Source organism: Oryctolagus cuniculus, chromosome 15 (genome assembly GCF_051225735.1).
Source record: "Oryctolagus cuniculus isolate XC-2025 breed Fujian yellow rabbit chromosome 15, ASM5122573v1, whole genome shotgun sequence".
NCBI classification, from domain to species: Eukaryota; Metazoa; Chordata; class Mammalia; order Lagomorpha; family Leporidae; genus Oryctolagus; species Oryctolagus cuniculus.
Genome location: NC_142881.1, coordinates 81,438,312 through 81,464,271, shown reverse-complemented (window position 1 = coordinate 81,464,271; position 25,960 = coordinate 81,438,312). Strand labels below are relative to the sequence as shown.

Below are 25,960 nucleotides of genomic sequence, written 5' to 3'. Positions count from 1 at the left end.
GTAAATCAGATTTTTTTAAATTTTTCAAATGCTGTTTGTATATCCTCTGTGTTTCTCCCCCATTTTTCACTGTCAAGAAGTAAGGTATAGACAAAGGGATCTGTAAGTTACATATAGGCCTTAATACTAAAGGTATACAAATACTAACACACTTTGAAAAAATAACCTCATTTCCAAGAAAATACAGAACAGATCCAACATGGCTGAATAGGGTATAGCAACAATAATATGTTGCACGTTGCGGCCATCTGGGGAGTGAACCAGGGAAAGGAAGACCTTTCTCGCTGTCTCTCCCTCTCACTGTCTGTAACTCTACCTCTCAAATAAGTAAAATCTTGAAAGAAAATTCATGTGGAATCACAAAAGGCCACAAACAGTTGGAGTGATCTGGAACAAGAAAACCCAACCTGGATGAATCATAATGCTCGATTTCAAAGTATTCTACAAAGTTACAGTAATTAACACAGCTTAGTAATGGCATAAAATCCAACACGTAGCTCAATGGGACAGACGAGAGAGCCCAGAATTTAATCTGCATACAGATAGCCAGCTGACTTCTGACAAAAGTGCTCAGACCACACAGTGGCGTTAAGGATAATATTTTCAAAATGGCGCTGGCAAAACTGAATGCATATACGTAGAAGAACCAAAGTAGATCCATATCTCTCTTCACATACAAAAATCAACTGAAGATACATCAAGGACCCAATTTAAGACCTGACATTATGGACATTATGAGGCTGCTAGAAGAAAACGTGGGGAAACACTCAAAGACGATGGTGTGGGAACAACTTCTTGGATGGGAACCCCCGAAGCACAGGCAGCAAAAGCAAAACTAAGGAAACAGGACTATATCAAACTCAGAAACAAAGCACATGACAATTAGAGTGGAGAGACGTACAGCAGAACGGAAAAAATAGTTGCAGGGGATTAATATCCCAAATACACATGCAACTTAAAAAAGTCAACAACAACAAAATCAATCCAGTTCGGAAATGGAAAAGGACTTCAAGAGACAATTCTCAGAAAGAAGAAATACAAATACAAATGGCAAACAACCATATGAAAAAATGCTCAACATCTCCAGGCTTCAGGGAAACTCACATCAAAACCACAATGAGGTATCTCCTTACCCCTATTAGAATGGCTGAAATCCAAACAACAGAGGAACAAGTGCTGGCATGGATGTGGGGAAAGGGGAACACTTAGACGCTGCTGGGAGGAATCTCAGGGAATCGAACAGAAAGAAATGTTTGTGTGTATCAGTACTGATGCGAATACAGTTTGTAAAACTTTGTTTTATGCCTTTGTGAAACCGATGGTTAAAAATGTTATCCTACCACAGTTTCAATGATCTACAGCTACTTAAAGATTTACCACAGAGGGATGAAACGCTCATTTCTCCGTTCAATTACTGTTTACACTCGGTGTCTATAGTCTCACTAAACTGGTATAATTTTGTTTTTTACTCGCTAAACTTATCTAGTGAAGTATTAAGCCTTTTTACTGTAATGTAATTTGAAAATTGGCTCAAAATCTAAACCAAAGACAGAAAGAAAAAGAAGAAGGAAACACAGTGGAAAGGAGAAAGGGGGAGGGAGGAAGGCAATATCATGGTGTTCTTACAGCTGTGCCTACAAAACACACTGAGTCTGCTAAACACTAATTAAAAGAAAAAAAGTAAAGACATACAAAGAAAACCGACGCACATCCATTTGTTCCCCACATCACCGCTTACCCATTTGCCAAACAAACTGCAAAAACGCAGTACAGAACTAAGAAAATAAGGTACATTCAATAAGTAAGAATTATTGAAATGTATTAACTATAAACAGGATATGGTAAAAAAAAAAGCTACATCACGAAGCTCCACAGAGTACCAAAGTATTTACATAAAATGTGTGTACACATGAAAAAGGTAAAGAGTATATGCAGAGAAATAAATATATGAAGGAAATGAAATTAAAACACATTGTAAGTTCTTAATTTCCTTTTTTAAACTGTTGCTAAACTGTCATGGTTTTTCGAATTCAGAGGGACAAGGATTTGAAATCTTGGTTACCAAGCCAATTAAGGTCACCTGCATCCCAACCCTGAAGAACCCGGGTTCAGTATCCACCTCCGGCTCCTGACTCTAGCTTCCTGTTAAGGTGGATGGGGAAGGCAATTGTGATGGCTCAAGAAATCGGGGAGCTGTTTCTGGCTCCTGCGTCTACCTTCCTGTAATGTGGACCTGGAGGGCAGTGGATAGGACTCAGGCATTTGGGTACCCGTCACCCTTGCTGGGAACACGGAATGAGTTCTCCAGTCCTCAACTCAGCCAGGCTCAGGCCCAGTAGTTGTGGGAATTGGGAAGTCAACCAGCAGATGAGAATCCTCTTTATGGCTGTTTCTTGCCGTGTGTGTGTGTGTGTGCGCGCGTGTGTGCGTGTGTGCATGTACATGCATGGGTATGAATATCTGCCTCTGAAATAAATCTTAAGAATACATAGAAACCACCCACTTTGGAAGAATTTTAACTTTAGTTGGTTAAGAGGCAAAGAGATGGAGCTCTCCCATTTACTCCCCCACTCCTTAAATGCCTGCAGCAGCTAGGACTGGGTCAGGCTAAAGTTAAGAGCCAGGAACTCAGTCTCCCATGGGGCTGACAAGTACCCAGACACTTGCCATCACCTGCTATCTCCCCAGGACACACCTCAGCAGGAAAGCTGGAATTGGAAACGATCCAGAGTTCCAATCCAGACGCTGGAACACAGGCCACAGACACCCCAAGCAGAAACTGAACTCCCACATCAAACGTGCGCCCCCAAGCATCTGACAAATGACGCCCACAGGCTGTGAGCCTAAAGCCAGGGCAAGGGGCACTCTCCAAGCTAGAGAAAACCCCCTCGCAACTGCCTGCCTAGCTTCCTTCCCCTTCATTTAGTAGATTACGACTGCTGTGACGTGTCCGGACCCAACCTGTTAATCCGTACTGCCCACCTGATGCCCACGCCACGGCCAACTCAAGCCGCCACCGCGCCCTCTCTCTCTTCTGCTGCCCAACGCAGAGCCACAGCCGCCTGCTTCACTGCCGCCCCAGCGTCACTGAGGCCCCGCCGCCTTCGCCGCGGCTGCCCATCACGTCAGCACCGCCGCCCCTACCTGCTGCTTCCTTCCCGGCCGCCCGACGCTGCTGACCCCGGACTCTGCACCAGAGCCGCCCCGCGGTATCTTTCCGCTCCGCCCCGCCTGCCACCGACCTGCGCCATCCAGAGCACCACGTCCCACGGGACGCCCACACGACAGCAGCCGCTTCCTGGCTTCCTGGTTCACTGCCGCTGCAGCCGTTGCCAGCGAACACTGAGGCTTCCGGCCTAGGAAGTCCCAGGCTTCAGTTAGGCCGAGGCACAGCCGCACTTCCCCGCCCAGGACGTCCGACCCGGAGCCGCCACCGCCGCCTCTATCCCCGCCACGCCTCACCGCCGCCTCTATCCCCGCCACCCCTCACCGCCGCTGCCGCCGCCTCCTTCGCCGCACTTCCCAGGGCTACACTCACACCGTCCCCACCTACCTCTGCTTCCTCGCAGACCTCCGACTTCTCAGACCGCCGCCGCCACTTCCTTCCTCACCGCTGCCGCCGATGAACTTAGCTGCCACGCCCACGACGTCGAACGCGACCCCGACGCTACGCACGCTGGCGCCGACGCTGACGCCGACGCTACGCACGCTGACGCCGACGCCGACGCTGACGCCGACGCTGTACAGGACGCTTTGACGCTGACGCTCACTGACACTGCATCTGTGACAGCGTCTGCGTTGTAACGTCGTGTATGGCGTCGGTGTCGGCGTCGGCGCCAGCGTGCGTAGCGTCGGGGTCGCGTTCGACGTCGTGGGCGTGGCAGCTAAGTTCATCGGCGGCAGCGGTGAGGAAGGAAGTGGCGGCGGCGGTCTGAGATGTCGGAGGTCTGCGAGGAAGCAGAGGTAGGTGGGGACGGTGTGAGTGTAGCCCTGGGAAGTGCGGCGAAGGAGGCGGCGGTGCGGGGTGGCAGGGATAGAGGCGGCAGTCTTTCCGCGCCGCCGCCGCCGCCCGCCACCGACCTGCGCCATCCAGAGTACCATGTCCCACGGGACGCCCACACGACAGCCACTGCTTCCTGGCCTCCTGGTTCACCGCTTCCAGCGAACACTGAGGCTTCCGGCCTAGGAAGTTCCAGGCTTCAGTGAGGCCGAGGCACAGCCGCACTTCCCAACCCAAGATGCCCCGCACGGAGCAGCCACTGCCGCCTCTATCCCTGCCACCCCGCACCGCCGCCTCCTTCGCCGCACTTCCCAGGGCTACACTCACACCGTCCCCACCTACCTCTGCTTCCTCGCAGACCTCCGACATCTCAGACCGCCGCCGCCACTTCCTTCCTCACCGCTGCCGCCGATGAACTTAGCTGCCACGCCCACGACGTCGAACGCGACCCCGACGCTACGCACGCTGGCGCCGACGCCGACACCGACGCCATACACGACGTTACAACGCAGACGCTGTCACAGATGCAGTGTCAGTGAGCGTCAGCGTCAAAGCGTCCTGTACGGCGTCGGCGTCAGCGTCGGCGTCGGCGTCAGCGTGCGTAGCGTCGGCGTCAGCGTCGGCGCCAGCGTGCGTAGCGTCGGGGTCGCGTTCGACGTCGTGGGCGTGGCAGCTAAGTTCATCGGCGGCAGCGGTGAGGAAGGAAGTGGCGGCGGCGGTCTGAGAAGTCGGAGGTCTGCGAGGAAGCAGAGGTAGGTGGGGACGGTGTGAGTGTAGCCCTGGGAAGTGCGGCGAAGGAGGCGGCGGCAGCGGCGGTGAGGGGTGGCGGGGATAGAGGCGGCGGTGAGGCGTGGCGGGGATAGAGGCGGCGGTGGCGGCTCCGGGTCGGACGTCCTGGGCGGGGAAGTGCGGCTGTGCCTCGGCCTAACTGAAGCCTGGGACTTCCTAGGCCGGAAGCCTCAGTGTTCGCTGGCAACGGCTGCAGCGGCAGTGAACCAGGAAGCCAGGAAGCGGCTGCTGTCGTGTGGGCGTCCCGTGGGACGTGGTGCTCTGGATGGCGCAGGTCGGTGGCGGGCGGGGCGGAGCGGAAAGATACCGCGGGGCGGCTCTGGTGCAGAGTCCGGGGTCAGCAGCGTCGGGCGGCCGGGAAGGAAGCAGCAGGTAGGGGCGGCGGTGCTGACGTGATGGGCAGCCGCGGCGAAGGCGGCGGGGCCTCAGTGACGCTGGGGCGGCAGTGAAGCAGGCGGCTGTGGCTCTGCGTTGGGCAGCAGAAGAGAGAGAGGGCGCGGTGGCGGCTTGAGTTGGCCGTGGCATGGGCATCAGGTGGGCAGTACGGATTAACAGGTTGGGTCCGGACACGTCACAGCAGTCGTAATCTACTAAATGAAGGGGAAGGAAGCTAGGCAGGCAGTTGCGAGGGGGTTTTCTCTAGCTTGGAGAGTGCCCCTTGCCCTGGCTTTAGGCTCACAGCCTGTGGGCGTCATTTGTCAGATGCTTGGGGGCGCACGTTTGATGTGGGAGTTCAGTTTCTGCTTGGGGTGTCTGTGGCCTGTGTTCCAGCGTCTGGATTGGAACTCTGGATCGTTTCCAATTCCAGCTTTCCTGCTGAGGTGTGTCCTGGGGAGATAGCAGGTGATGGCAAGTGTCTGGGTACTTGTCAGCCCCATGGGAGACTGAGTTCCTGGCTCTTAACTTTAGCCTGACCCAGTCCTAGCTGCTGCAGGCATTTAAGGAGTGGGGGAGTAAATGGGAGAGCTCCATCTCTTTGCCTCTTAACCAACTAAAGTTAAAATTCTTCCAAAGTGGGTGGTTTCTATGTATTCTTAAGATTTATTTCAGAGGCAGATATTCATACCCATGCATGTACATGCACACACGCACACACGCGCGCACACACACACACACACGGCAAGAAACAGCCATAAAGAGGATTCTCATCTGCTGGTTGACTTCCCAATTCCCACAACTACTGGGCCTGAGCCTGGCTGAGTTGAGGACTGGAGAACTCATTCCGTGTTCCCAGCAAGGGTGACGGGTACCCAAATGCCTGAGTCCTATCCACTGCCCTCCAGGTCCACATTACAGGAAGGTAGACGCAGGAGCCAGAAACAGCTCCCCGATTTCTTGAGCCATCACAATTGCCTTCCCCATCCACCTTAACAGGAAGCTAGAGTCAGGAGCTGGAGGTGGATACTGAACCCGGGTTCTTCAGGGTTGGGATGCAGGTGACCTTAATTGGCTTGGTAACCAAGATTTCAAATCCTTGTCCCTCTGAATTCGAAAAACCATGACAGTTTAGCAACAGTTTAAAAAAGGAAATTAAGAACTTACAATGTGTTTTAATTTCATTTCCTTCATATATTTATTTCTCTGCATATACTCTTTACCTTTTTCATGTGTACACACATTTTATGTAAATACTTTGGTACTCTGTGGAGCTTCGTGATGTAGCTTTTTTTTTACCATATCCTGTTTATAGTTAATACATTTCAATAATTCTTACTTATTGAATGTACCTTATTTTCTTAGTTCTGTACTGCGTTTTTGCAGTTTGTTTGGCAAATGGGTAAGCGGTGATGTGGGGAACAAATGGATGTGCGTCGGTTTTCTTTGTATGTCTTTACTTTTTTTCTTTTAATTAGTGTTTAGCAGACTCAGTGTGTTTTGTAGACACAGCTGTAAGAACACCATGATATTGCCTTCCTCCCTCCCCCTTTCTCCTTTCCACTGTGTTTCCTTCTTCTTTTTCTTTCTGTCTTTGGTTTAGATTTTGAGCCAATTTTCAAATTACATTACAGTAAAAAGGCTTAATACTTCACTAGATAAGTTTAGCGAGTAAAAAACAAAATTATACCAGTTTAGTGAGACTATAGACACCGAGTGTAAACAGTAATTGAACGGAGAAATGAGCGTTTCATCCCTCTGTGGTAAATCTTTAAGTAGCTGTAGATCATTGAAACTGTGGTAGGATAACATTTTTAACCATCGGTTTCACAAAGGCATAAAACAAAGTTTTACAAACTGTATTCGCATCAGTACTGATACACACAAACATTTCTTTCTGTTCGATTCCCTGAGATTCCTCCCAGCAGCGTCTAAGTGTTCCCCTTTCCCCACATCCATGCCAGCACTTGTTCCTCTGTTGTTTGGATTTCAGCCATTCTAATAGGGGTAAGGAGATACCTCATTGTGGTTTTGATGTGAGTTTCCCTGAAGCCTGGAGATGTTGAGCATTTTTTCATATGGTTGTTTGCCATTTGTATTTGTATTTCTTCTTTCTGAGAATTGTCTCTTGAAGTCCTTTTCCATTTCCGAACTGGATTGATTTTGTTGTTGTTGACTTTTTTAAGTTGCATGTGTATTTGGGATATTAATCCCCTGCAACTATTTTTTCCGTTCTGCTGTACGTCTCTCCACTCTAATTGTCATGTGCTTTGTTTCTGAGTTTGATATAGTCCTGTTTCCTTAGTTTTGCTTTTGCTGCCTGTGCTTCGGGGGTTCCCATCCAAGAAGTTGTTCCCACACCATCGTCTTTGAGTGTTTCCCCACGTTTTCTTCTAGCAGCCTCATAATGTCCATAATGTCAGGTCTTAAATTGGGTCCTTGATGTATCTTCAGTTGATTTTTGTATGTGAAGAGAGATATGGATCTACTTTGGTTCTTCTACGTATATGCATTCAGTTTTGCCAGCGCCATTTTGAAAATATTATCCTTAACGCCACTGTGTGGTCTGAGCACTTTTGTCAGAAGTCAGCTGGCTATCTGTATGCAGATTAAATTCTGGGCTCTCTCGTCTGTCCCATTGAGCTACGTGTTGGATTTTATGCCATTACTAAGCTGTGTTAATTACTGTAACTTTGTAGAATACTTTGAAATCGAGCATTATGATTCATCCAGGTTGGGTTTTCTTGTTCCAGATCACTCCAACTGTTTGTGGCCTTTTGTGATTCCACATGAATTTTCTTTCAAGATTTTACTTATTTGAGAGGTAGAGTTACAGACAGTGAGAGGGAGAGACAGCGAGAAAGGTCTTCCTTTCCCTGGTTCACTCCCCAGATGGCCGCAACGTGCAACATATTATTGTTGCTATACCCTATTCAGCCATGTTGGATCTGTTCTGTATTTTCTTGGAAATGAGGTTATTTTTTCAAAGTGTGTTAGTATTTGTATACCTTTAGTATTAAGGCCTATATGTAACTTACAGATCCCTTTGTCTATACCTTACTTCTTGACAGTGAAAAATGGGGGAGAAACACAGAGGATATACAAACAGCATTTGAAAAATTTAAAAAAATCTGATTTACCGTCAAGCTATTCTTCAAACTAGCTGTATTTTTTATTTCATTTAAAAAAAGGAAACCAGCACTTCCTACACTGAATTTAATCAGATAAAGCTTTCCTTTCAATGTGTGAACTCACAGGCTCGTTATCGTTTATTCATCAAATCTTTGAGGGCCTAAGTACCCCACTTCCACTAGTAGCTCTTCAGAAATTCACATTTTTGCAGGTGAATCACACAAAACGATGTTTTTGGTATAGTCTTGTGAATAAGTATGGATTCTCTGTATAAATTTTCTTGGGTGGCGGATAACTAAGTGGGAGTGTGGAGCAGAGAGAATCAATTCTTTTTCAGTTTCCTGTGGGCGCATTTCCTTTTATTAAATTATAATCAGTCAGAATTTTATTAAATTATAATCAGTCAGAAGCATGGGGACGTGAGCAACTGCTTGCTTTAGTTTTGAGTAATGCATCTCTGTAGAATCAACAGGTGCAGTGGCATACAGGAAAGGACTTTGGAGACCAGAACAGTGTCTTCCTCTAAATGAGTTCATTGTTTGTATCAGCACAGTATTCTTGTGCACTAAGTTTACACTACTTTTGTCATACGCTGTTTTTTTCTATTCGTCCTACATTTTAAATTGAAATGTTTCTTGTATTTTTTTAGTATTCTTTAAGTTCCTTATTTTGGTGAAATTATTAAGTGGACACCTTTAGATTTTCCTAACATCTTGTGGCTCCATAGACACTCTATGGTATTTTAATTGATTTTCAGTCTTTTTTTCTATTGACACTGGCAGTTTTGCACAGACACTATGATATGTTCTTGGTGCATTAATAGGTTGGTTTGAAAGTCCATGATGCATCAGTTGTTTTTGCGCAAATTTGCATTTTTAAAAACAAGCGTTCATAGTAGAACTGGATTGTTATTTTTCAATTTGTTATCTTCTGTGGAATAGAAACCACCAAAACAGGTAGTGAAATACGCTTTTGCATTTTTTATGCACCTTAGGTTCTTGTTGTCTAGAATTGTCACAAAAGCCTTGTAGCATTTTAATGATTGGGTAAATTGAAGAAAAGTGAGATTGTCACGCTTAGGGAAAATACAAGTTTTCTTTAACTGTGCATCTCAGTATTCAGTGTGTATGTTGATCAACTGAGGGTCTTGTTAACATGCATATTCTGCTTAGCACTCCAGGGCTGGGGCCCAAAACTCTGCCTTTGAACAAGATCCCAGGTGACGGCCATGCTGCTGGCTTCGTTTGAATATACGAATTAGTGTAAACTGTGAGTTCATTTCTGGTAGCCTCATTTGACAATGATGTGAAATCAACCTCAGTGTTTTTTTAGCCTAATATACCCAAAGTACTATCATTTCAACATTTAATTGATATGCTGAAAACTGTTAAGAGATTTCTTTAGTGTTTTTGGACCAAAGTGTTTAAAATCCAATGTATATTTTGCATTTACAGCCCATTTCAGCTTGGACTAGTCACGTGTAGTGTGTCCAGCATGTCACCCAGGATTGGTAGTGGCCACCTGCTGGGCCAGTACAGTGCTGGAGTATACTATCTAGATCAGCCACTCCCTTGTGGTTCTATAAAAAAAAGTTTCATGTGCCTCATTTCTGCTCTACTCTATTTATGCAAAGCAAGGTCGGGATTGATGGGACCTTGAGTTATAGGGTGCAGCTCGTTTTAATTTTATTCTTTGTAAGTGCACATTCATTATAGAAGACTTGGACAATACAGGGAATGGAGGAAAAATCAAATTACATCAAATCCGGTCATTGAGTCAATTGCTACTTTTCCCCAGGAGGAAATTTTTATGCCATGAAGTACTAGGGTTGTATAAAACCTTTCCAGATCACTTTATAAAACTTGTTTTATACACTTGTATTTAGTATTTACATAGTGGATTCAGCAGAAGGTTGATGTTGACAGTGTCAGTCTGAGAGGACTGACCAGGAGTACTTTTAGTGTTCAGGGAATAGTAATACTTACCTTTACCCTTAACTAATATGTGATGTAATCTTTTAGTTAGGTTTAAGTTTGAGTACCTCTACTTGGACGACACTGGGCACACTCCTGCGTTTTTGTATATGTTTTCTTGGGAGTGTTACAGATTTGACTGACATCCTGTATATATAATACTTTTAAAGCAGTTAGTTAAATGCTTGGTCATTAATGCCATAAATTATTAGATATACTCTTACTCAACTGGATGTGCAGTGTCAAGGAGCAGTCATTTGTCATTATTTGGGACACTGACACCCAATCTTGGAATATTGGAATGCCTATTTTGCAAGATCTGGTTCCACTCCCATATGCTGGGTGAGGTTGGATCACTTCCACATATGTGGTATACCTGGCTTGAATTCCTACCTTAGTTTCCCTCACCATCATCTCCCTAGACCCACAAGTAGTGTGATTTGCATATACATTAAGTAGTCGAGTTAACACCCTGGGGCCCAGCCATCTAATGCCCAGCAGTAGAACTAACGCTTGACAGCAGAGACGGTTCTACCTGCTGTTAGCAAGACATTCAGTGTGTGTATATTTGACATAGGTACGTAGTGATGGAACAAGGACAGGCGCCTCAGCCACTTTAGGTTTCTGTGACCCTTACCTTCTCTCAAGGGACCAATTGAGTCTCTCAATGTGGTGTTCTCCACCCCACCCCCTGCATTATTCCCCATGTTTGGAAGCCAGGGGGCCAAAACTTGAAAAAACTTGTATGGAGAAGGTTACCTCTGTTTACTGCCCCCCCCACCCCTAGTGCACCTAAGATATAAAAAGGTCCAGCCTATTGGGGTCTGGGCACTCTGCTGTGTATTGTGTGTGTGTGTGTGTGTGTGTTATGTGTGTGTGTGTGTGTGTGTGTGCGCGCGCTTGTGCTTGTGTGCTAGCTGTTGGTCACCCATCTCTGCGGATTTGTTTTCTTTGGATAAGCTTTGTCTGGCTGTGAGTTCGTATTCTGTCTTTTCTCTGATCTGCACCCTTTTGCTTATATTTGGTGCCCCGTGTGAGAAATAGAGGGAAGGGCCAGCATCTTGTCCCAATCTGCCGATCTCGTATTCTCTGGGTGAGAGCTGTGACCCCCCCACCCTTCATCTGGACAAATCCTTCCCCTTTTTAGTGTCTCCACCCACCCCTAACCTTCTCTTTCCTACAATCTCCTTTTTCCCTTCTGACCTGGAAGGCCCTGAGAGACGCCTCTCCAGAACATTTTCTCACTCCCTCTTGCACTTCTCATTTGGAGCGAATTCACAGCCAGAGCCTTTGCCTGATCTCATCGCTGCATGCCCACATCGGACCTATTTCTCAGCCCATCAGATGGGTAAGAGAGGTCACTCTCTCCTCAGGCATGCTGGGGCGATGCTCGTGACCAGTTCATCCCCCCCTCGGAGGGCTTGGGTGTTTAGTTGGTTTCTATCGCTGCCTCCTGTTAGAGGACTCAGGACTTAGGTGCTCGGTTGAGGTGATTTTTTTCCCAGGGAAACCCTGCTAGAAGAACCTCTTCCCTCAGACCGTAGTTTGCTTAATCCATGGGTTCCAAATTTCAGCTCCCCTCTGGCCTGCCTCTGCAGACTTGCACAAGCTGGGCCTGAAGGGGGAGACAAAGCCAAAGCGATTATTCCACCTCAGCACGAATTTGGTGTTGTGGTTTTTTTTTTTTTTTTGTCTCAAAATTCTCCAAGATTTTAATAACTTCACACAGAGAAAAGGCAAATGGTCAGAAGCTCCTATTCCAAGCCCTTTTCCTCCATTGGGGTCAACGTTGCTCACTCTAATTTCTCATGGAGGAAGAAGGCCTGGAGCCACCCCTTAAATCGTCAGCCTGCCCACCCCTCCTTTCTCCCACACCTGAGAAGCTGGCCTTTCAGGAACACAACCCTTTGCTCACTCCATTCCCCCTCTTTCTCTGGTGCCTCCTTTTCCCTCTCCACTGGCAACAAGGAAAGTTAGCACCCTTCCAGCCTCTTCTCCCCAGAATTCTCTTTATCCTGCTCTTCCTGAGGGAGATCAAACTCTCTGTAAGCTCTCCGTCCCTCCCTCATATCCTCCTCTCTGAGATCCTGGCCCGGGAGTGTGACCCTCCTCCCTGCCCACCCCAGGGTCCTCCCAAGCGTCCATCTGGTGATTCCTGTCTGGCCAACCCACCTGATTCCCCTTCATTAAGCCCCCCTGAGGTCAGCTTTTCTAATTCCAAGACCAAAAACCAGAGAAACACTTGGAATCTCCCCTAGAACCCTCGACTTTCCCTTCCACTGTTCTCTCAGGGATGCTGCAGCCTCTGGACCATGACCCTCTCCTTACCCTTCCCCCTGTCTGGCTCTTCCCCACTCCTGTCACTGGCAGCCAAAACTGGCTCTTTCCTCTCTTTCTGATCTCTCCTCTCCAGTCTCCTCTGCCAGTCCCTCCCCCTGGATGTAGAAAGATAGTGTAAAGGCTAGCAGAATGTGTATTGGCTCTGGAAAGCTCTGCACCTGAGACATGCCAAGCTCCAAAGACAATGCACTGTAAACTTCAACTAGGAGCCTTTCTCACGTGTGCCCACCTTCTCAGGGTCCATGTGGTGCTCAGCACCTCCCCCAACAAGAGCTTAAGAAAGGACTCTGCCTGCTGCTCAGATGCAATGCAGCCTGACTTCAGCACCACCACCCACACTCCCACATGCCACCCTCTGTCCCACAAGCTAAGCCCCTGCTCTCTTTACGGTCCCCCCCCTTTCTGTCCTAATTAAAATAGTCTTCTCTACCCATTGCTTCCCTCCTCCTATGAACCCGAAAATCCTGAAACTTAATGTAATGGAGCTGCATCTCACACTGCTGCTCTCACATCTAAATTCTCTCTTGCACAAAGACAGAACCTCTTTTCCAGCCATCTCTAATAATATGTTTCGCAGAGCTATCAAAACAAAACAAAACAAAACAAAACAAAAAACAAAAAAACTGAGGAGCAGGGGTGAGTCCTGAGCAACTGTGTTCCAAAGAATGCTCCATGCCTAGTCGCCTTCCATCTTTTCCCCTCCCTTGTCTAGTGGCAGACAAAAATCTCTCTGCTAGTAACAAACTGTTCTGTCACTCTCCTGTACTGTGTCATATGTGTGCATGTATTGTATGTCCACACGGGAAAATTTATTAACAGCTCTCTGTTTCAATTGGGTTACACTTGTGTTAGACATTTGAGAAGTATTTCCAACTATATGTACTCTTAACATTGGTTGAAGGCATTGGACCTTTCGGTAAATGTTTTCATAAGTTATTTGACAGCTGAAATGTTTGCTAAGTTTTCACGGGATTTTAAGTTATTGACAGTAAGCAGTCTGGAAATCTGACTTGTTCCCTCATTTCTCTAGTCTCTTCAAGATGGGGAACTGATTCTATTCTGCAGGACTCCCCATCAGGGTGTACAGTTTGATCTTCAGACCTTATATTAGACAGTTTCGATAGGGTGGTCTCAAGGTTTTGATCTTACATAGAAGAACATAGCTCTCCTCATTGGCATCATCTTACCTCACAGGAAGAATATTGTCGTAATATGCCTGTGACCGTAGATTGCTAGCTCAGGCCACCAAAGATTAGCGACGGGATTGAGCGCCCCCTTGGCTGCCATTCCTAAAGGCTGCTTCTGGGTTCTACTTTAACAGAGACCAGGAGAAAGAGGAGCGAGTGAGGCAGCAAGAGCAATGTAAAGTTAGGTGGCAGGCCAGTTAATGGCCACTTTACACCATGATCTGCCATCAAGGAGACCCAGCCAGGCCAGTCCACCCTTGAATGGCACCTGTTTAGGAAATGAGGGGTCAGGGCATTGGGCAAGTAGCTGTCATGAAGAGCCCTGTCGGCTGTGACAAGAGCCAGGCCACTGGAAAACGGAACTGCCCTCGGGGTTGAAGGACTCCTGGGTCAGAACCGCAGACCCTGTTGGCCCCAGGCTAAAAAGCGTTTCCCTCTGCCCAGCTCCCAAAGTAACCACCACCATCAGGAGGACAGCCTCGGGTCAGCACCAATCAAGGCAGATGCCACCTCTTCAATACTAACTTCCTATTCAGTCCAGCCCTCCTCCCCGGCCAACAAGGTAATGGAAGTCAACGGGGTGTCTTCCCCAAGGGGGTTCCCATCTCCCTTGCTATGTCTCATCCGGGGCTACATGTGAAGAGACAGGCAGGTCTGGACCTCACAGATTCCTTGGCCATGCCTTAAAACACACCTGCTTATTACTGAACCCCTTCTGTCAGTTTCCATTTGCATCTCAGTAGGAAAACTCCCTCCTTTCTTAGATCCTGTAACAATGACTGTGTCCTGTGGCTTACACCTTGTGTTTCTAATCTGCTTGTTAGACACCCTACACATGGAGTGGTCAGGCATAAACCTGTCTTCGCATTAACTGGACAGGACTCTTTCTTTCCTATATCCCCCATTGTCCTCATTTTGGCATCGTTCCCACCATGGGCAATGTTTCTGATTTGTCTTTTTATCCTCGTAATCGTTAGCTGCTATTCCTACCATGTACAACATGTACATGTTTCAGAAGCCCTTACAGGAGGCTGTGACTGCTGTATCTCGAGCCGTCACGCAGGAGCAATACAAGGCTGCTTGCTCTCTCCTTCTCCAATCAATCTGATCCAGCGTATAGATACCCTGCCCCACGTCTACACCCCGTATCAGCAGGAAGTAGCCAGAAAGAAACCAGCGCCCCGCTTCCTTATCTATACTCAAAATCAGGATTGATGGAACAAGGACAGATGTCTCAGCCATTTTAAAAAACTCCTGGTTACTCATGCCTTCTTTCAAGAGACCAGTTTCATCTCACATCCTATTGTTCTCCCCTCCACCCCCCACCGCCTGCATTCTCCCCAGGTTTGGAAGCCAGGAGGCCAAACTTGAAGAACCTGCATAGAGATGCTCGTCTCCACCTGCTACCACCCACACCCACCATTAGCCCACCTAAGATTTAAAAAGGCCCTTCCTGCTGGGGTCTGGGCCTTCTGCCACGTGTTCAGTCTGTGTGCTCGCTGGCAGTTGGTCCAACTCTGGGAGTTTCTTTTCTTTGACTAAGTTTGATCTGGCTGTGAGTTTGTATTGTGACTGCTGTGGATCTGCACCCTTTCCCCTGCATTTGGTGCCCGTGTGAGGAGGCACTGCTCTGTTTAGTCTTTACTTCAGTGTTTGTATGACAATATGTCAGAAACAACCTGACGCTTGGCAGCTTCTGCAAGGTTCTGGCCTGTTCTGCAGTCTGTTTGGTGTGGGGAGCAACCCGGACTGGACTGAGTTACTGGAATTAAGACTTATTCTATGCATCTGCTCTCCCACAATATGGCGCTGGGAGAGGAGAAAACAGCTTCTACGCAGCTGCCTCTTGCCAACTTGAGTGATGACCTCCAGGAGCTGATCCTGCTCCTGATTGGAGGAGAGCAGCGTACTTGGCGTGTGGGCAGCCGAGTTGGGATTGGCGGAGGAGGACTATAAAAGAGGAGAGAGACGGCATGCACCAGGAACATCTAAGGGGAACATCTGAGGGAACACCTGTGCAGCCCCCGAGAGAGCCGGCCGGCGGTGTGCCGCTCCCCCACGAAGACGGGGAGCGACATAATGGTGCCGTGACTCGGATATGAAGCCTAGGCAGGGTTCTGTGTCGTTCCTCCACGAAGAGGGGGAGCGACAGTTTGGTGTGTGTGCTGGGGGGGGGCAGTGCTGATAGTCAAAAAGCAGACTAATACTAGTAAAAATATGTTTCTCTGGGGTGTTTTGGATAGGATGCAAAGTGATGAAAAAACTTTTTTGCACTTAATGGTTGGGTTTTGAAAAATGGTTTTTTGGTTTTATTTATTTAAAAGACATAAAGGCACAGTACAGATAGTGACAGAGTGACGGGGGCCTGGGGTTCTTCCATCCACTGGTTCGCTCCCTAAATGATTGCCATTGCTAGGGCTCGCCAGAGCAAAAACCTTGAGCCTGGAATTCCATTGAGGTCTTCCGTGTTGGTGGGAGAGCTCGACTATAGAGACATCTGCTGCCTTGCTGGGCACATTAGCTGGAGGCTGGATCAGCAGTGGAACAGCTGGGACTCGAACCAGTGCCCGTATGGGATGCTGGCCTCACAGGCGGCGGTTCATCTGCTGTGCCTCAGTGCTAGCCCAAGTGAGGAGCAGGTTTGCAGACAGTTTCCGGGTTCATGGAAGTATCTACCTGTTGATTGTGAAGAGATGCATTCTGGTTTGGGATGGCTAGGGAAGTAGGAATGTAGAGTGAGATAAGTTGAAAGGAGTAGGGTTCTCTGTGACCTTCTGCCTTCTCCTGAGGTTTTCTGCTCATTTCTGTTCCTGCTGTCTCTTGGCCCTTGGATAATCAAAAGCATTTGTGTTTAAGGCTGAATACACAAGTACCTGAATCTGTTATCATGAGACACTGAATTGACAAAGGCTACCGAGTGTTCATGCACGCAATTTCCCTTTTTAAAGCTCTAGGATTATTGATTTAAGTTTCACATGGGTTTTAAATAGAGTGTGTATGACTTTAGTTAATATTTTAGCCCTCCAAATGTCCCATTTAATTGGATCTGGACTAGTTTTATACATGCCCGCATGTAAATTTTTAAGCTTTGCTAGTTTGTTCACAGTGCATAGATTCTCACACAGAGTTGTCATTTTGTTACCCAAGCCTAAATGTAATTTAGGTTTTAATTTGTCTCCTATTTAAGCCCAGATCTACTTTCGTTAAATCTAATTTCATGGCTTTTCCCAATTATCATATTCTTTTTATCTCTGATAAAATGAAATTTAATTGTGAAAACTAAAAGGTTTTGAAAAATAGTCACATCTTTAGATGGCACAGAGATCTCTGCCCATTGGTCAAAGTCTATATAATAAATATGTAATATAAAGCTTTTATATTGACTTCTACTTGATCTGCATTTTTCTTACAAGTACAATAAACTTTCTAATGTACTTGGTTTCATTTTTTGCTTACGAAGCTTTATGTGTCCTGCCTCTGTGTTTGCATAAGTGTTTGTAACTTTTTGTCACTCATTGACTGAAGCTATATTGGGGGACATGCCTGAAGAATGGCTTCCTTGTTGTTAAAATTTTCTTCATTTTGGCCAGCGCCGCGGCTCACTAGGCTAATCCTCCGCCTTGTGGCGCTGGCACACTGGGTTCTAGTCCCGGTCAGGGCGCCGGATTCCGTCCTGGTTGCCCCTCTTCCAGGCCAGCTCTCTGCTGTGGCCATGGAGTGCAGTGGAGGATGGCCCAAAGTACTTGGGCCCTACACCCCATGGGAGACCAGGATAAGTACCTGGCTCCTGCCATCGGATCAGCGCGATGCGCTGGCCGCAGCGCGCCGGCCGCGGCAGCCATTGGAGGGTGAACCAACGGCAAAGGAAGACCTTTCTCTCTGTCTCTCTCTCTCTCTCTGTCCACTCTGCCTGTCACAAAATTAAAAAAAAAAAAAGATTTATTCATTTGAAAGGGAGGATTACAGAGAGGCAGAGAGATTGAGAACGCTGGTTCATTCCCCAAAGGGCTGCAGTGGCCAGAGCTGTGCCGGTCCAAAGCTGGGATCCAGGGTTTCTTCTGGTCTCCCGTGTGGATGCAGGGCCCCGAGGATTTTAGCCATCTTATACTGCTTTTCCAGGTCATAGCATAGAGCTTGATTGGAAGTGGGACAGCCTGGACTCAAACCAGCACCCGTGGGGGATGCCAGCACTGCAGGCGGCGGCTTTACCAGTTTTGAAACAGCGCGGGCCCCGGGAATGGTTTCTTGAATTACGTGTGTGTGTGTGTGTGTGTGTGTGTGTGTGTTTGTGTGTGTGTATGAATAATAGAGCAAGGTTTTTAATCCACTGATTGACTCGCTGGATGACCACAATGGCCAGGCCAAAGCTAGGAGCCAAGAACCCAATCCAGATCTCCCACATGGATGGCAGGAGTCCAAGCACTGGGGTTGTCTTCTGCCCTCCCAGGTGCATTAGCAGGGAGCTGAATCAGAAGCCAAAGAGCCAGGATTCAAAACCTTAAGTCCCATATGGGAAGCTGGTGTCCCAAATGCAGCTTAACCCTCTGAACCACACCTCCAGATCCACTCAGATTTATCCAGTATCAGACAGAATCTACTTTGTATTACTGATCATTAATCTCCTTTTCACACAACATTTGCACTAGTAATGTCTCAGCAAATGCTGATAAATTGGTGTTTGGAAAGCAATATGGAAATAGATCTCAAGAATGCAAGGTGCAAAAGGAAGATTGAGCCAAGGGATCAGAAGATTGTTTCTCAGGTCCATAATTTATATCCTGCAAGAAAGTAGAATTAGCAGACAACAGGTATGCCCATGTGTTACGGAGTAACCCTTCCATGTTGTCTGTTGGCAAGGGTTTTTCATGAGGGGCTTTTCCATGAGCTTTCTGAAGTTCACATGCATGGATTTAAAAAATAAATTGCACCTGCAAGTGGCCCCAAGTGATGACCTGATTGGCAACAACCAGGAGAGTCAAGATATAAGTTTGAATCAAAATGTCATCACCAACAGCCGTACATCAACTCCCAAGAGAATCATGTTAAGAAAAAGACTCAATTTAAGCTCAAGTCCTAGTCCAAAACTGATTAACGAAAAGGTGAATTGCTCAGGAATGAAACCAGAAGCATGCAATATATTTCAATATGTGAAAAAAATTGCACCAAAGTAAATATGTAAATGTCATTTTCCACAAACTTCAGCAAATACTCTTGTACTTTTAATTGTTTTAATCTTTGTTGGAACATAAGCTCTCTGAGAAGGCAGAACATTTTGTTTTGTTCAACAGGGTGTTAGAAGTGCCTAGCACATAGTGTGTGCTCATAAACATCTGTCAGCTTTATTGAAACACAGAATTAGCCCCAAGCCTCGCGTTAAACACAGTTAGTTAGATGGTTCTATATTGAAAAACAGTGCAGTCCTAGGTGCAGAAAGAAATTTGTTCCAATTTTCTAATCTCGTGTAACAAGTCATCCCAGACGTTGTGGTTTAAATGGTACTTATTAATTTCCCAGTATTTGGGGGATGGCTGGGTGGTTCTTACTTGGAGTTCTTGTGTGTATAGTCTGGTGGTGGCTGGGCTGATGGTTCCTTCATCATGAGGCTGTTGAAAGCTGGCAGAAAGTAACCATTTCTTCCTCCAGGTGGTGTCTCCACTTGGCTCACTTCTGCTTCCTCACAACATGGGCAGTAGGAGTGATTTCTTACACCATAGCTGGATCCCCATAGAGCCAGTGTTAGGAGAGGCCCAGGTGGCAGCTGTCTTGCTGCCTTAGAAGCCTTAAGATCATTTATGCATGTTCCAGGAAGGAAAGGATTCATCTACTCACAGGATGTTAAACTCATGATGTTATTGACAAAGTGACCTTCTGAACAGAATGCCATGGAAAATATGGAGCAAATAGTGTTGAACGGTAATTAAGAGTGAAACGGTGTGTCTGGTTAGGTTGCCTTGGGCAAGCCCTGACTTCACCATACACCAGTTCTCTTTGACACATCTTGGCCATTTCAGGTTCAGTTTCTCACCCATAATAATGAATAAGCCCATTCAAATTGCATCGTTAGATTATTCTGCCATTAGGCATGTTTTGGTGGAACATTTTGAGACTCTTTGTAAAAGGAACATGGAAGCTAACATAATCAAACTAATTTGGAATATTGTTTTTCTTGTCACTTTGACCACTAAATAACTCTAAAAGTGGAATGAACCAGTGATTGGTTGGTCTTAAGTTTTAGGAATGTAGGGAGATGATCCTTCTTGTCTTTGGCCTTGGGTGCATGCATTATGGTGCAAAAATGCTACAAAATCATCCCATCCCTGACTTTCTTGAAGTTTACTATTAGATAAATTTATTACAGATCAGTCCTTACTGATATTTAGATCTCTGTTCTTTAATGCTAGAAGTGTACTCCTCAGTGAGCCTGAAGAAAATTCTACTTCTTTGCAATGAATTCTGCTACCACTCCAGATTCATCCTGTTAGCCATCTGATGCAACGTTGAATGAGTTTTCTGAATCAATGCTGGTTTCTTGGAAGCCAAACCATGTAAAGGCTTTCAAAGTTAGAACCTGTACCTATTGTTCTTATGAAGCCAGGCAGGGTCCGTTGATTGGCTTCTGGATAAGTGAAAGTGAAGAATTTGGAGATTGCTTTTGGGACCATTTCCTAATCTTATGCTGAAGCATCAGTTCTGTTTGTCCTAAGGTTATGTCAGGTAGTTAATAGATCTGCCTTCTCTTCATTTCACTTGATCTTAGACAGCAAGGCATTCTGATTGTTGAGCGTTATTGTGTTTTTATCTTTTTTCTTGTTATCTCTACATTCTTCTGTAATGATGGAGTGTCAGAAGAGGCTCACAGAAATAAAAATCAAAGGACTGTTTTCATTTTCTAGTACTACCTTGTAGATCGTCTGTTCACATAACCATCAGTATTCCACCTTCTTCTTGGCATATTATGAGGGAACCATGAAAGGTTTTAAAAACTCATAAGAGCATTCAAGTGCAAGTCATTCTTAACAATGGAAAGGAGATAGATGTTGTTGTTTTCCAGTTCTGAAGAAGGTAGACTTCCAAAATGTTTAAGGTGTGCTGGGAATATTATAGGAGATGAAGATCGACTTTTCTGCACCTGGTCGTGAATGTTTTTCAGACCAAGGATGTGATTTCTGTTCCTCCCGCCTCGTTCTTTTAAATGCTGTAGTTGTTTTCAGTCTTTCTCAGTGAATGTTCTTACTCCCATCTCCCCATACGTTCCACCCAGTATCCGTGTTGACCCACATTTTTTTGCCTTTAAAGAGAGTTACCATCAAGGAGGATGAGCAGACCAGAGTCATTGTTGTGGCCAGATTCATGAGGAGTGGTAGGAATCTAAATGATAATTGTGTACACACAGGTCACCATGGGTGCCTTGTGAATAGTATTTCCAATGTGGAATGAAGAGCATTACAGTCTTTTGATAGAACACAACACAACCAGAGTACTCAGATACAGTTGTCTCTAGAGATTCACATGTGGGAACTTACCACAAGAAGTGGTAGAAAAATGTGACTGCAAGGTCTTAGTGTAGGCTTTGAAAGTAACGTTCACAGTCATTTCAGTGTTGCTGATGGGAAAATTACTCATGAGGATACGCAGCATTTAGAATGAGTATTTTATAAAACCTAGTAACTCAAATTTCGAGACAATTTGTGATGCAGGAGTCATTCCAAGTATTATAGTGTCGTTGTCCATTCATGGAGACGTGCATGGAATCAGGAGCCTGAAAAGAGTGATGGTCTCTTTAAGATCCTTCAGTGGGGCAACCAAACTTTGCTTTCATTATGGAAACAGTTGTAAAGGACAGTTTCTTACTTCCCAAATTTCGTGTCATGGGGCTTCTTATTCATGTCAGTCATGAACTCTGGGAAGTGACAACAATCCCAGTTGTGAGTAAAAGGCCCATGGAAGTGACACAGATTTGGGAAAGCCGAGAATTTGTTTGGAAGTTGAGATAAAGAATGGACTCTGGGTATATCAGATGTTTCATACTTTGTTTTTAAAAACAGAATAGTTAACGTGTTTGTAGGAATAGATAGCATGTGAGGATTCAAACTTGACAACACACGTTAGATGTTTTTGTAAAAGCTGCTTTGGTTTTCAGTCGTTTACTCTATTTCACTGCCTTTCCACTCTTGTAAATTAACTATTCAACTGCTACACAGTCTTTATAACTTTATGTTTTACATAATTATAGTCTGTGCTGCTTCATAGTAAGACTGTACTCCACCCAAATTAGAAGCAGTCGAAGAAATTAATTCAATAGCAGTCAAATTCACGTAAGTGAATGCTGGAGGCTCAAGGATGTGTAAGTACTGATTTGGCAACATCTAATGCTGGAGGCTCAAGGATGTGTAAGTACTGATTTTGTGCTGCTGGCACAAAACTTCTCTTTATTTGTATTATTAGAAGGATATAGTATAAGTCTTTGTTAATGAAATCCTCAGAAAGGAGGTGATTAAATAGAACTAAGTACTTCCTCAACATACATACCACTTACTTGCTGATCGGTATCGGGAAATACTGAAACTGGCTTCTCATGAAACTTTTGGTCCCGCGGAACAAGGTCTTGTAGGTCCATCTTATTAAAGATTTGTTTAGTTGAAAGGCAGAGTTGACAGGGAGATCTTCCATCTGCTATTTCACTCCCCAAATGTCCACAATGGAAAGCGTTAGGCCAGGCCAAAGGCAGAAGCCTGGAACTGCATCCGGGTCTCCCAAAGTGGTGCATGGACCCAAACACTTAGGCCTCATCAACTGCTTTCACTGGCAGATTAGCTGGGAGATGGAATGAAGTGGAGCATTGGGACTCGAACCTGTGCTCACATGGGATGCTGGCATTGTGGGCTGCGGCTTAACTGACCGTGCCATAGTGCCAGGTCATATCAGGCCCATTTCTAAAACATTGGAGATCTTTTGGGAAGATCACTTCGGTCAGACCTGCTCGGTAAAGCAATCCCAACAGAGTTCCTTTCCTCTGCTGCTTCACTGCTCGACTGCCTGCAACTGCTGGGACTGGGCCAGGCCAAAGCTAGGAGCCGGGAACTCAGTCCAAGCCTCCCACGTTGGAGGAAGGGAACCAGATGATTGAGTCAACATCTACTGCCTCCATGTGTGTGCATTAGCAGGAAATTGAATCGAAACTGGTGCTTGGTCATGTATGGAATTTGGATTTCAAACCAGGATTTGGTTCCCAACTGCATCACGTACTCTAATCTGTCATTAAAAATGTTGTAATCTGTGTATGCCTTCATTCTCCTTCTGTTTTCTCCGTTGCAGCCTTACACTTCTAGTCATCTACGAGACCCTCATCCACCCAGTTTCCACCATTGCACCACCATCCCTCCTACTCTATGTTAGCTTCAACCTACTTGAGGGCCTACATACTTGCCTCCCACTCTGTCCTCTCTGTATATCCTCCCATTCCTTCTGGCCCACCACGTTGGACTCACTTTCCTCGTAACCTCGAACCCTTGGGGAGAGCCTCAGGTGGCCACTGGGCTCACAGCCCAAGAATGTCCAGAAGATTCTACTTGTTCTTCCTTCCTCATTGTACCCCCCACCCCATCCCAGCTTAGGTGGCAACTAAGGCAGGGATGCCTGTGCCTACCCATCTTCCAAGACTCCCTGTAGCACCTGCTCCTCAGCTGTCTACCTGGCCAGCCTGCACCCTTCCTTGGAGCTCTAGAGCCCCTCAGACCAGGATGGTTTCAGGCCCTTGCTGGGTGGGAGCTCATCCACCTACCCCTCTGGATGGGCAGTGGTTGTAGGTTTTGAGGCCACAGTGCATTTGGTATTATGTACTAGGAGCATAAGCACTACTAGCTGCATGGAGCTGAGGTCAACAGTGGGCTCCCAGCCATGTCCACCTTCTCAGTGCCCCCATAGCCGTGTATGGTGGCATCTCCAGCAATACACCGCCCCTCCCATCAGTGAGCAGACAGCCTCACGGGCTCCTGAGGGACCACGGCCACCAGCAGGTATGGTCTCTTATGTTTATTTATTTATCTCTCTCTCTCTCTCTCTCTCTCTCTATGTTTATTTATTTATCTCTCTCTCTCTCTCTCTCTCTGTGTGTGTGTGTGTGTGTGTGTGATTTTTTAAAAATAAGCATTAGTTGATGTTAAAACAGAGAAGGGAATGGTTGTTTTTCTGTCTTAAAAACTGTTCAAAAGAGAAAGAAGAAAACAGGCATGTACCAGTTCAAACAAGAACAGATCCCATAGATGGATCAATCCCTGTATTCCTGCAACTCCTGGAACATGACCAGGCTGAATCTGAGAACCAAGGCTTTGAAGCACAGTTCAGGTCTCCCAAGTGGGCAGATGTGAGATAACTACTGGAGTCAGCATCAGCTGTCTCACTGGAACCATGTTTGTAGGAAGCTGGAATCCCAGGATGAAACCCAGAATTAAACCCAGGCATTGTCTTATTGGACCTACATAGGCCTCTTCCTAGCCTCTTAACTGTTTGGCTAACCGCTGCAAGGATGGTTCCCCTCTTCTTTGTCCCCTTAGTGCATGCCTGTAAGGAATGAGTTCCTTACATTTTCATCCTGTAGTTACTAACTCAGTAATGTGCCAAGTACTTTACTGCTGTATTCTATCATTCTAATAATTGTCAAGATTTCTTCCATAAAAAAGGTTAAAAAGTGGAAGAAAGGAATCAGTTAAGGTTTTAAAATTTAATAAAAGAAGAAAAGTGTGACTCCACTGAACATTTGGCCAAATATATGATTCCAAGGTGAATGTGGATGCCTTTCTTGTCCTAATGAAACTGAAACAGTTGGGGCTGTCCTTTTGTTTGTACAACTTAGATTTGAGAGGCTGATGCCTGTGTCCTCAAAGTATGACATTTCAGTTGTCAAATGTAGCTACGCAAAGATTTCAGAAAATGATAACCTCGGGGAGTAGTAAATATGTGTGTCCCTGACAGCGGTTTCGTTTAGTTGTGTTTTGATGAGTGGAAACCATACATGAAAATTGATTGCAGGAAATAACTTATGATATCCTTGCTTTTAGTAACATACATATAAAGTAATGGAGATTTGATTTATGGTAACGATTCTACAATCATATATGTGGGCCTGACCTCTTTGATTTAAGCAGCTGCTGCATAGAGATGCAAGCACCTTCATTGAAGCATTGAAGTTAAAAGTCATGTTAGTATTCTTGTCTGCCACTTCTTAAATATATTCCTTTCTCTGTTGTGCCTGTGTAGTTATTGCACAGAGTGGGAGAAAATGATTTAGAAAGTGTTTCTTTTAGTTTCTGAAAGACAGTGTGTATAATTGTTGTCATTTCTTTGAATATTTGGCATAATTCACCTCTAAAACCATCAGGGAATAGAGAGCTATCTTTCAGAAGATTTTGCCAAACTAAAAATTCTATTGCTTTGATATTTATAAGAATCATTAATTCATTTCATCTTGTTTAAGCTTATAGTTTATAGCTTTCAGGGAAATGTATTATTTCAGATAAAGTGTTAAGTACATAAAGCTCAGCAGAATTTTAGCTCACTGTCTGTCTTAAAAATATTTATTTATTTATTAGAAATTCAGAGTTACAGAGAGATCTTCCATCTGCTGGTTTACTCACCAGATGGCCACAACGGCCAGGGCTGGACCAGGCTTGAGCCAGGAGCTTCCTCTGGGTCTCCCACGTGGGTGCAGAGGTGCAAGCACTTGGGCCATCTTCCACTGCTTTCCCAGGCCATAGCAGAGAGCTGGATCAGAAGAGGAGCAGCTGGGACCCAAACCATCACCTATATGGGATGCCAGTGTTGCAGGCAGCTTTACCTGCTACACCACAGCACTGGCCCCACTTACTATCCTTCTAATGTATATGTGGTGTGTGGCACCTCCATAATTTGTCTTCTCTTTTTCTTTATCATTGCAATAAAGATATATCAGTTTTGCTGACGCAGTTTTTGTGTTCACTAGTTTTTTGTTTTGTTTTCAATTTTAATCTGTTTCACTCTTTGACATATTAGTTGCTCCCTTATGCTTGGCTTAGTTTATTTTGCTGTTCTTTGTTATTTTTTTAAACTAAAAATTATTGTTGAATAGATATCTTTCTTCTCTTCTAATAAATGCCTTTATTGCTATGAATTTTACTCCAAATACTGCT

The 25,960-nt window shown here is 45.6% G+C and overlaps 1 protein-coding gene and 1 long non-coding RNA gene across 17 annotated transcripts in view; one reads left to right on the top strand and one right to left on the bottom strand.

Moving 5' to 3' along the window:
* The window catches only part of LOC127485537 (uncharacterized), a 67,871-nt gene extending 63,452 nt beyond the window's left edge, over positions 1-4,419 (bottom strand). For 2 of the 6 annotated variants that reach the window (XR_016221107.1, XR_016221104.1), the window contains exons 1-2: positions 3,554-3,691; positions 3,243-3,356 (exon numbers count right to left, since the gene is read on the bottom strand). This is a non-coding gene — a long non-coding RNA (uncharacterized LOC127485537). Of the gene's footprint in view, positions 1-3,242; positions 3,357-3,553; positions 3,692-4,342 lie in introns of those variants that run through there. The other 4 variants (XR_016221102.1, XR_016221105.1, XR_016221108.1 and 1 more) reach the window with 4 other exon arrangements.
* The window catches only part of LOC127485578 (uncharacterized), a 73,123-nt gene continuing 50,910 nt past the window's right edge, over positions 3,748-25,960 (top strand). For 4 of the 11 annotated variants that reach the window (XM_089313669.1, XM_089313668.1, XM_089313661.1 and 1 more), the window contains exon 1: positions 4,351-4,752. In XM_089313669.1, coding sequence (XP_089169795.1) covers positions 4,412-4,752 — 341 coding nt within the window. In that variant the 5' untranslated portion in view covers positions 4,351-4,411. Of the gene's footprint in view, positions 3,964-4,350; positions 4,753-4,949; positions 5,064-23,111; positions 23,813-25,960 lie in introns of those variants that run through there. The other 7 variants (XM_089313659.1, XM_089313658.1, XM_089313664.1 and 4 more) reach the window with 4 other exon arrangements.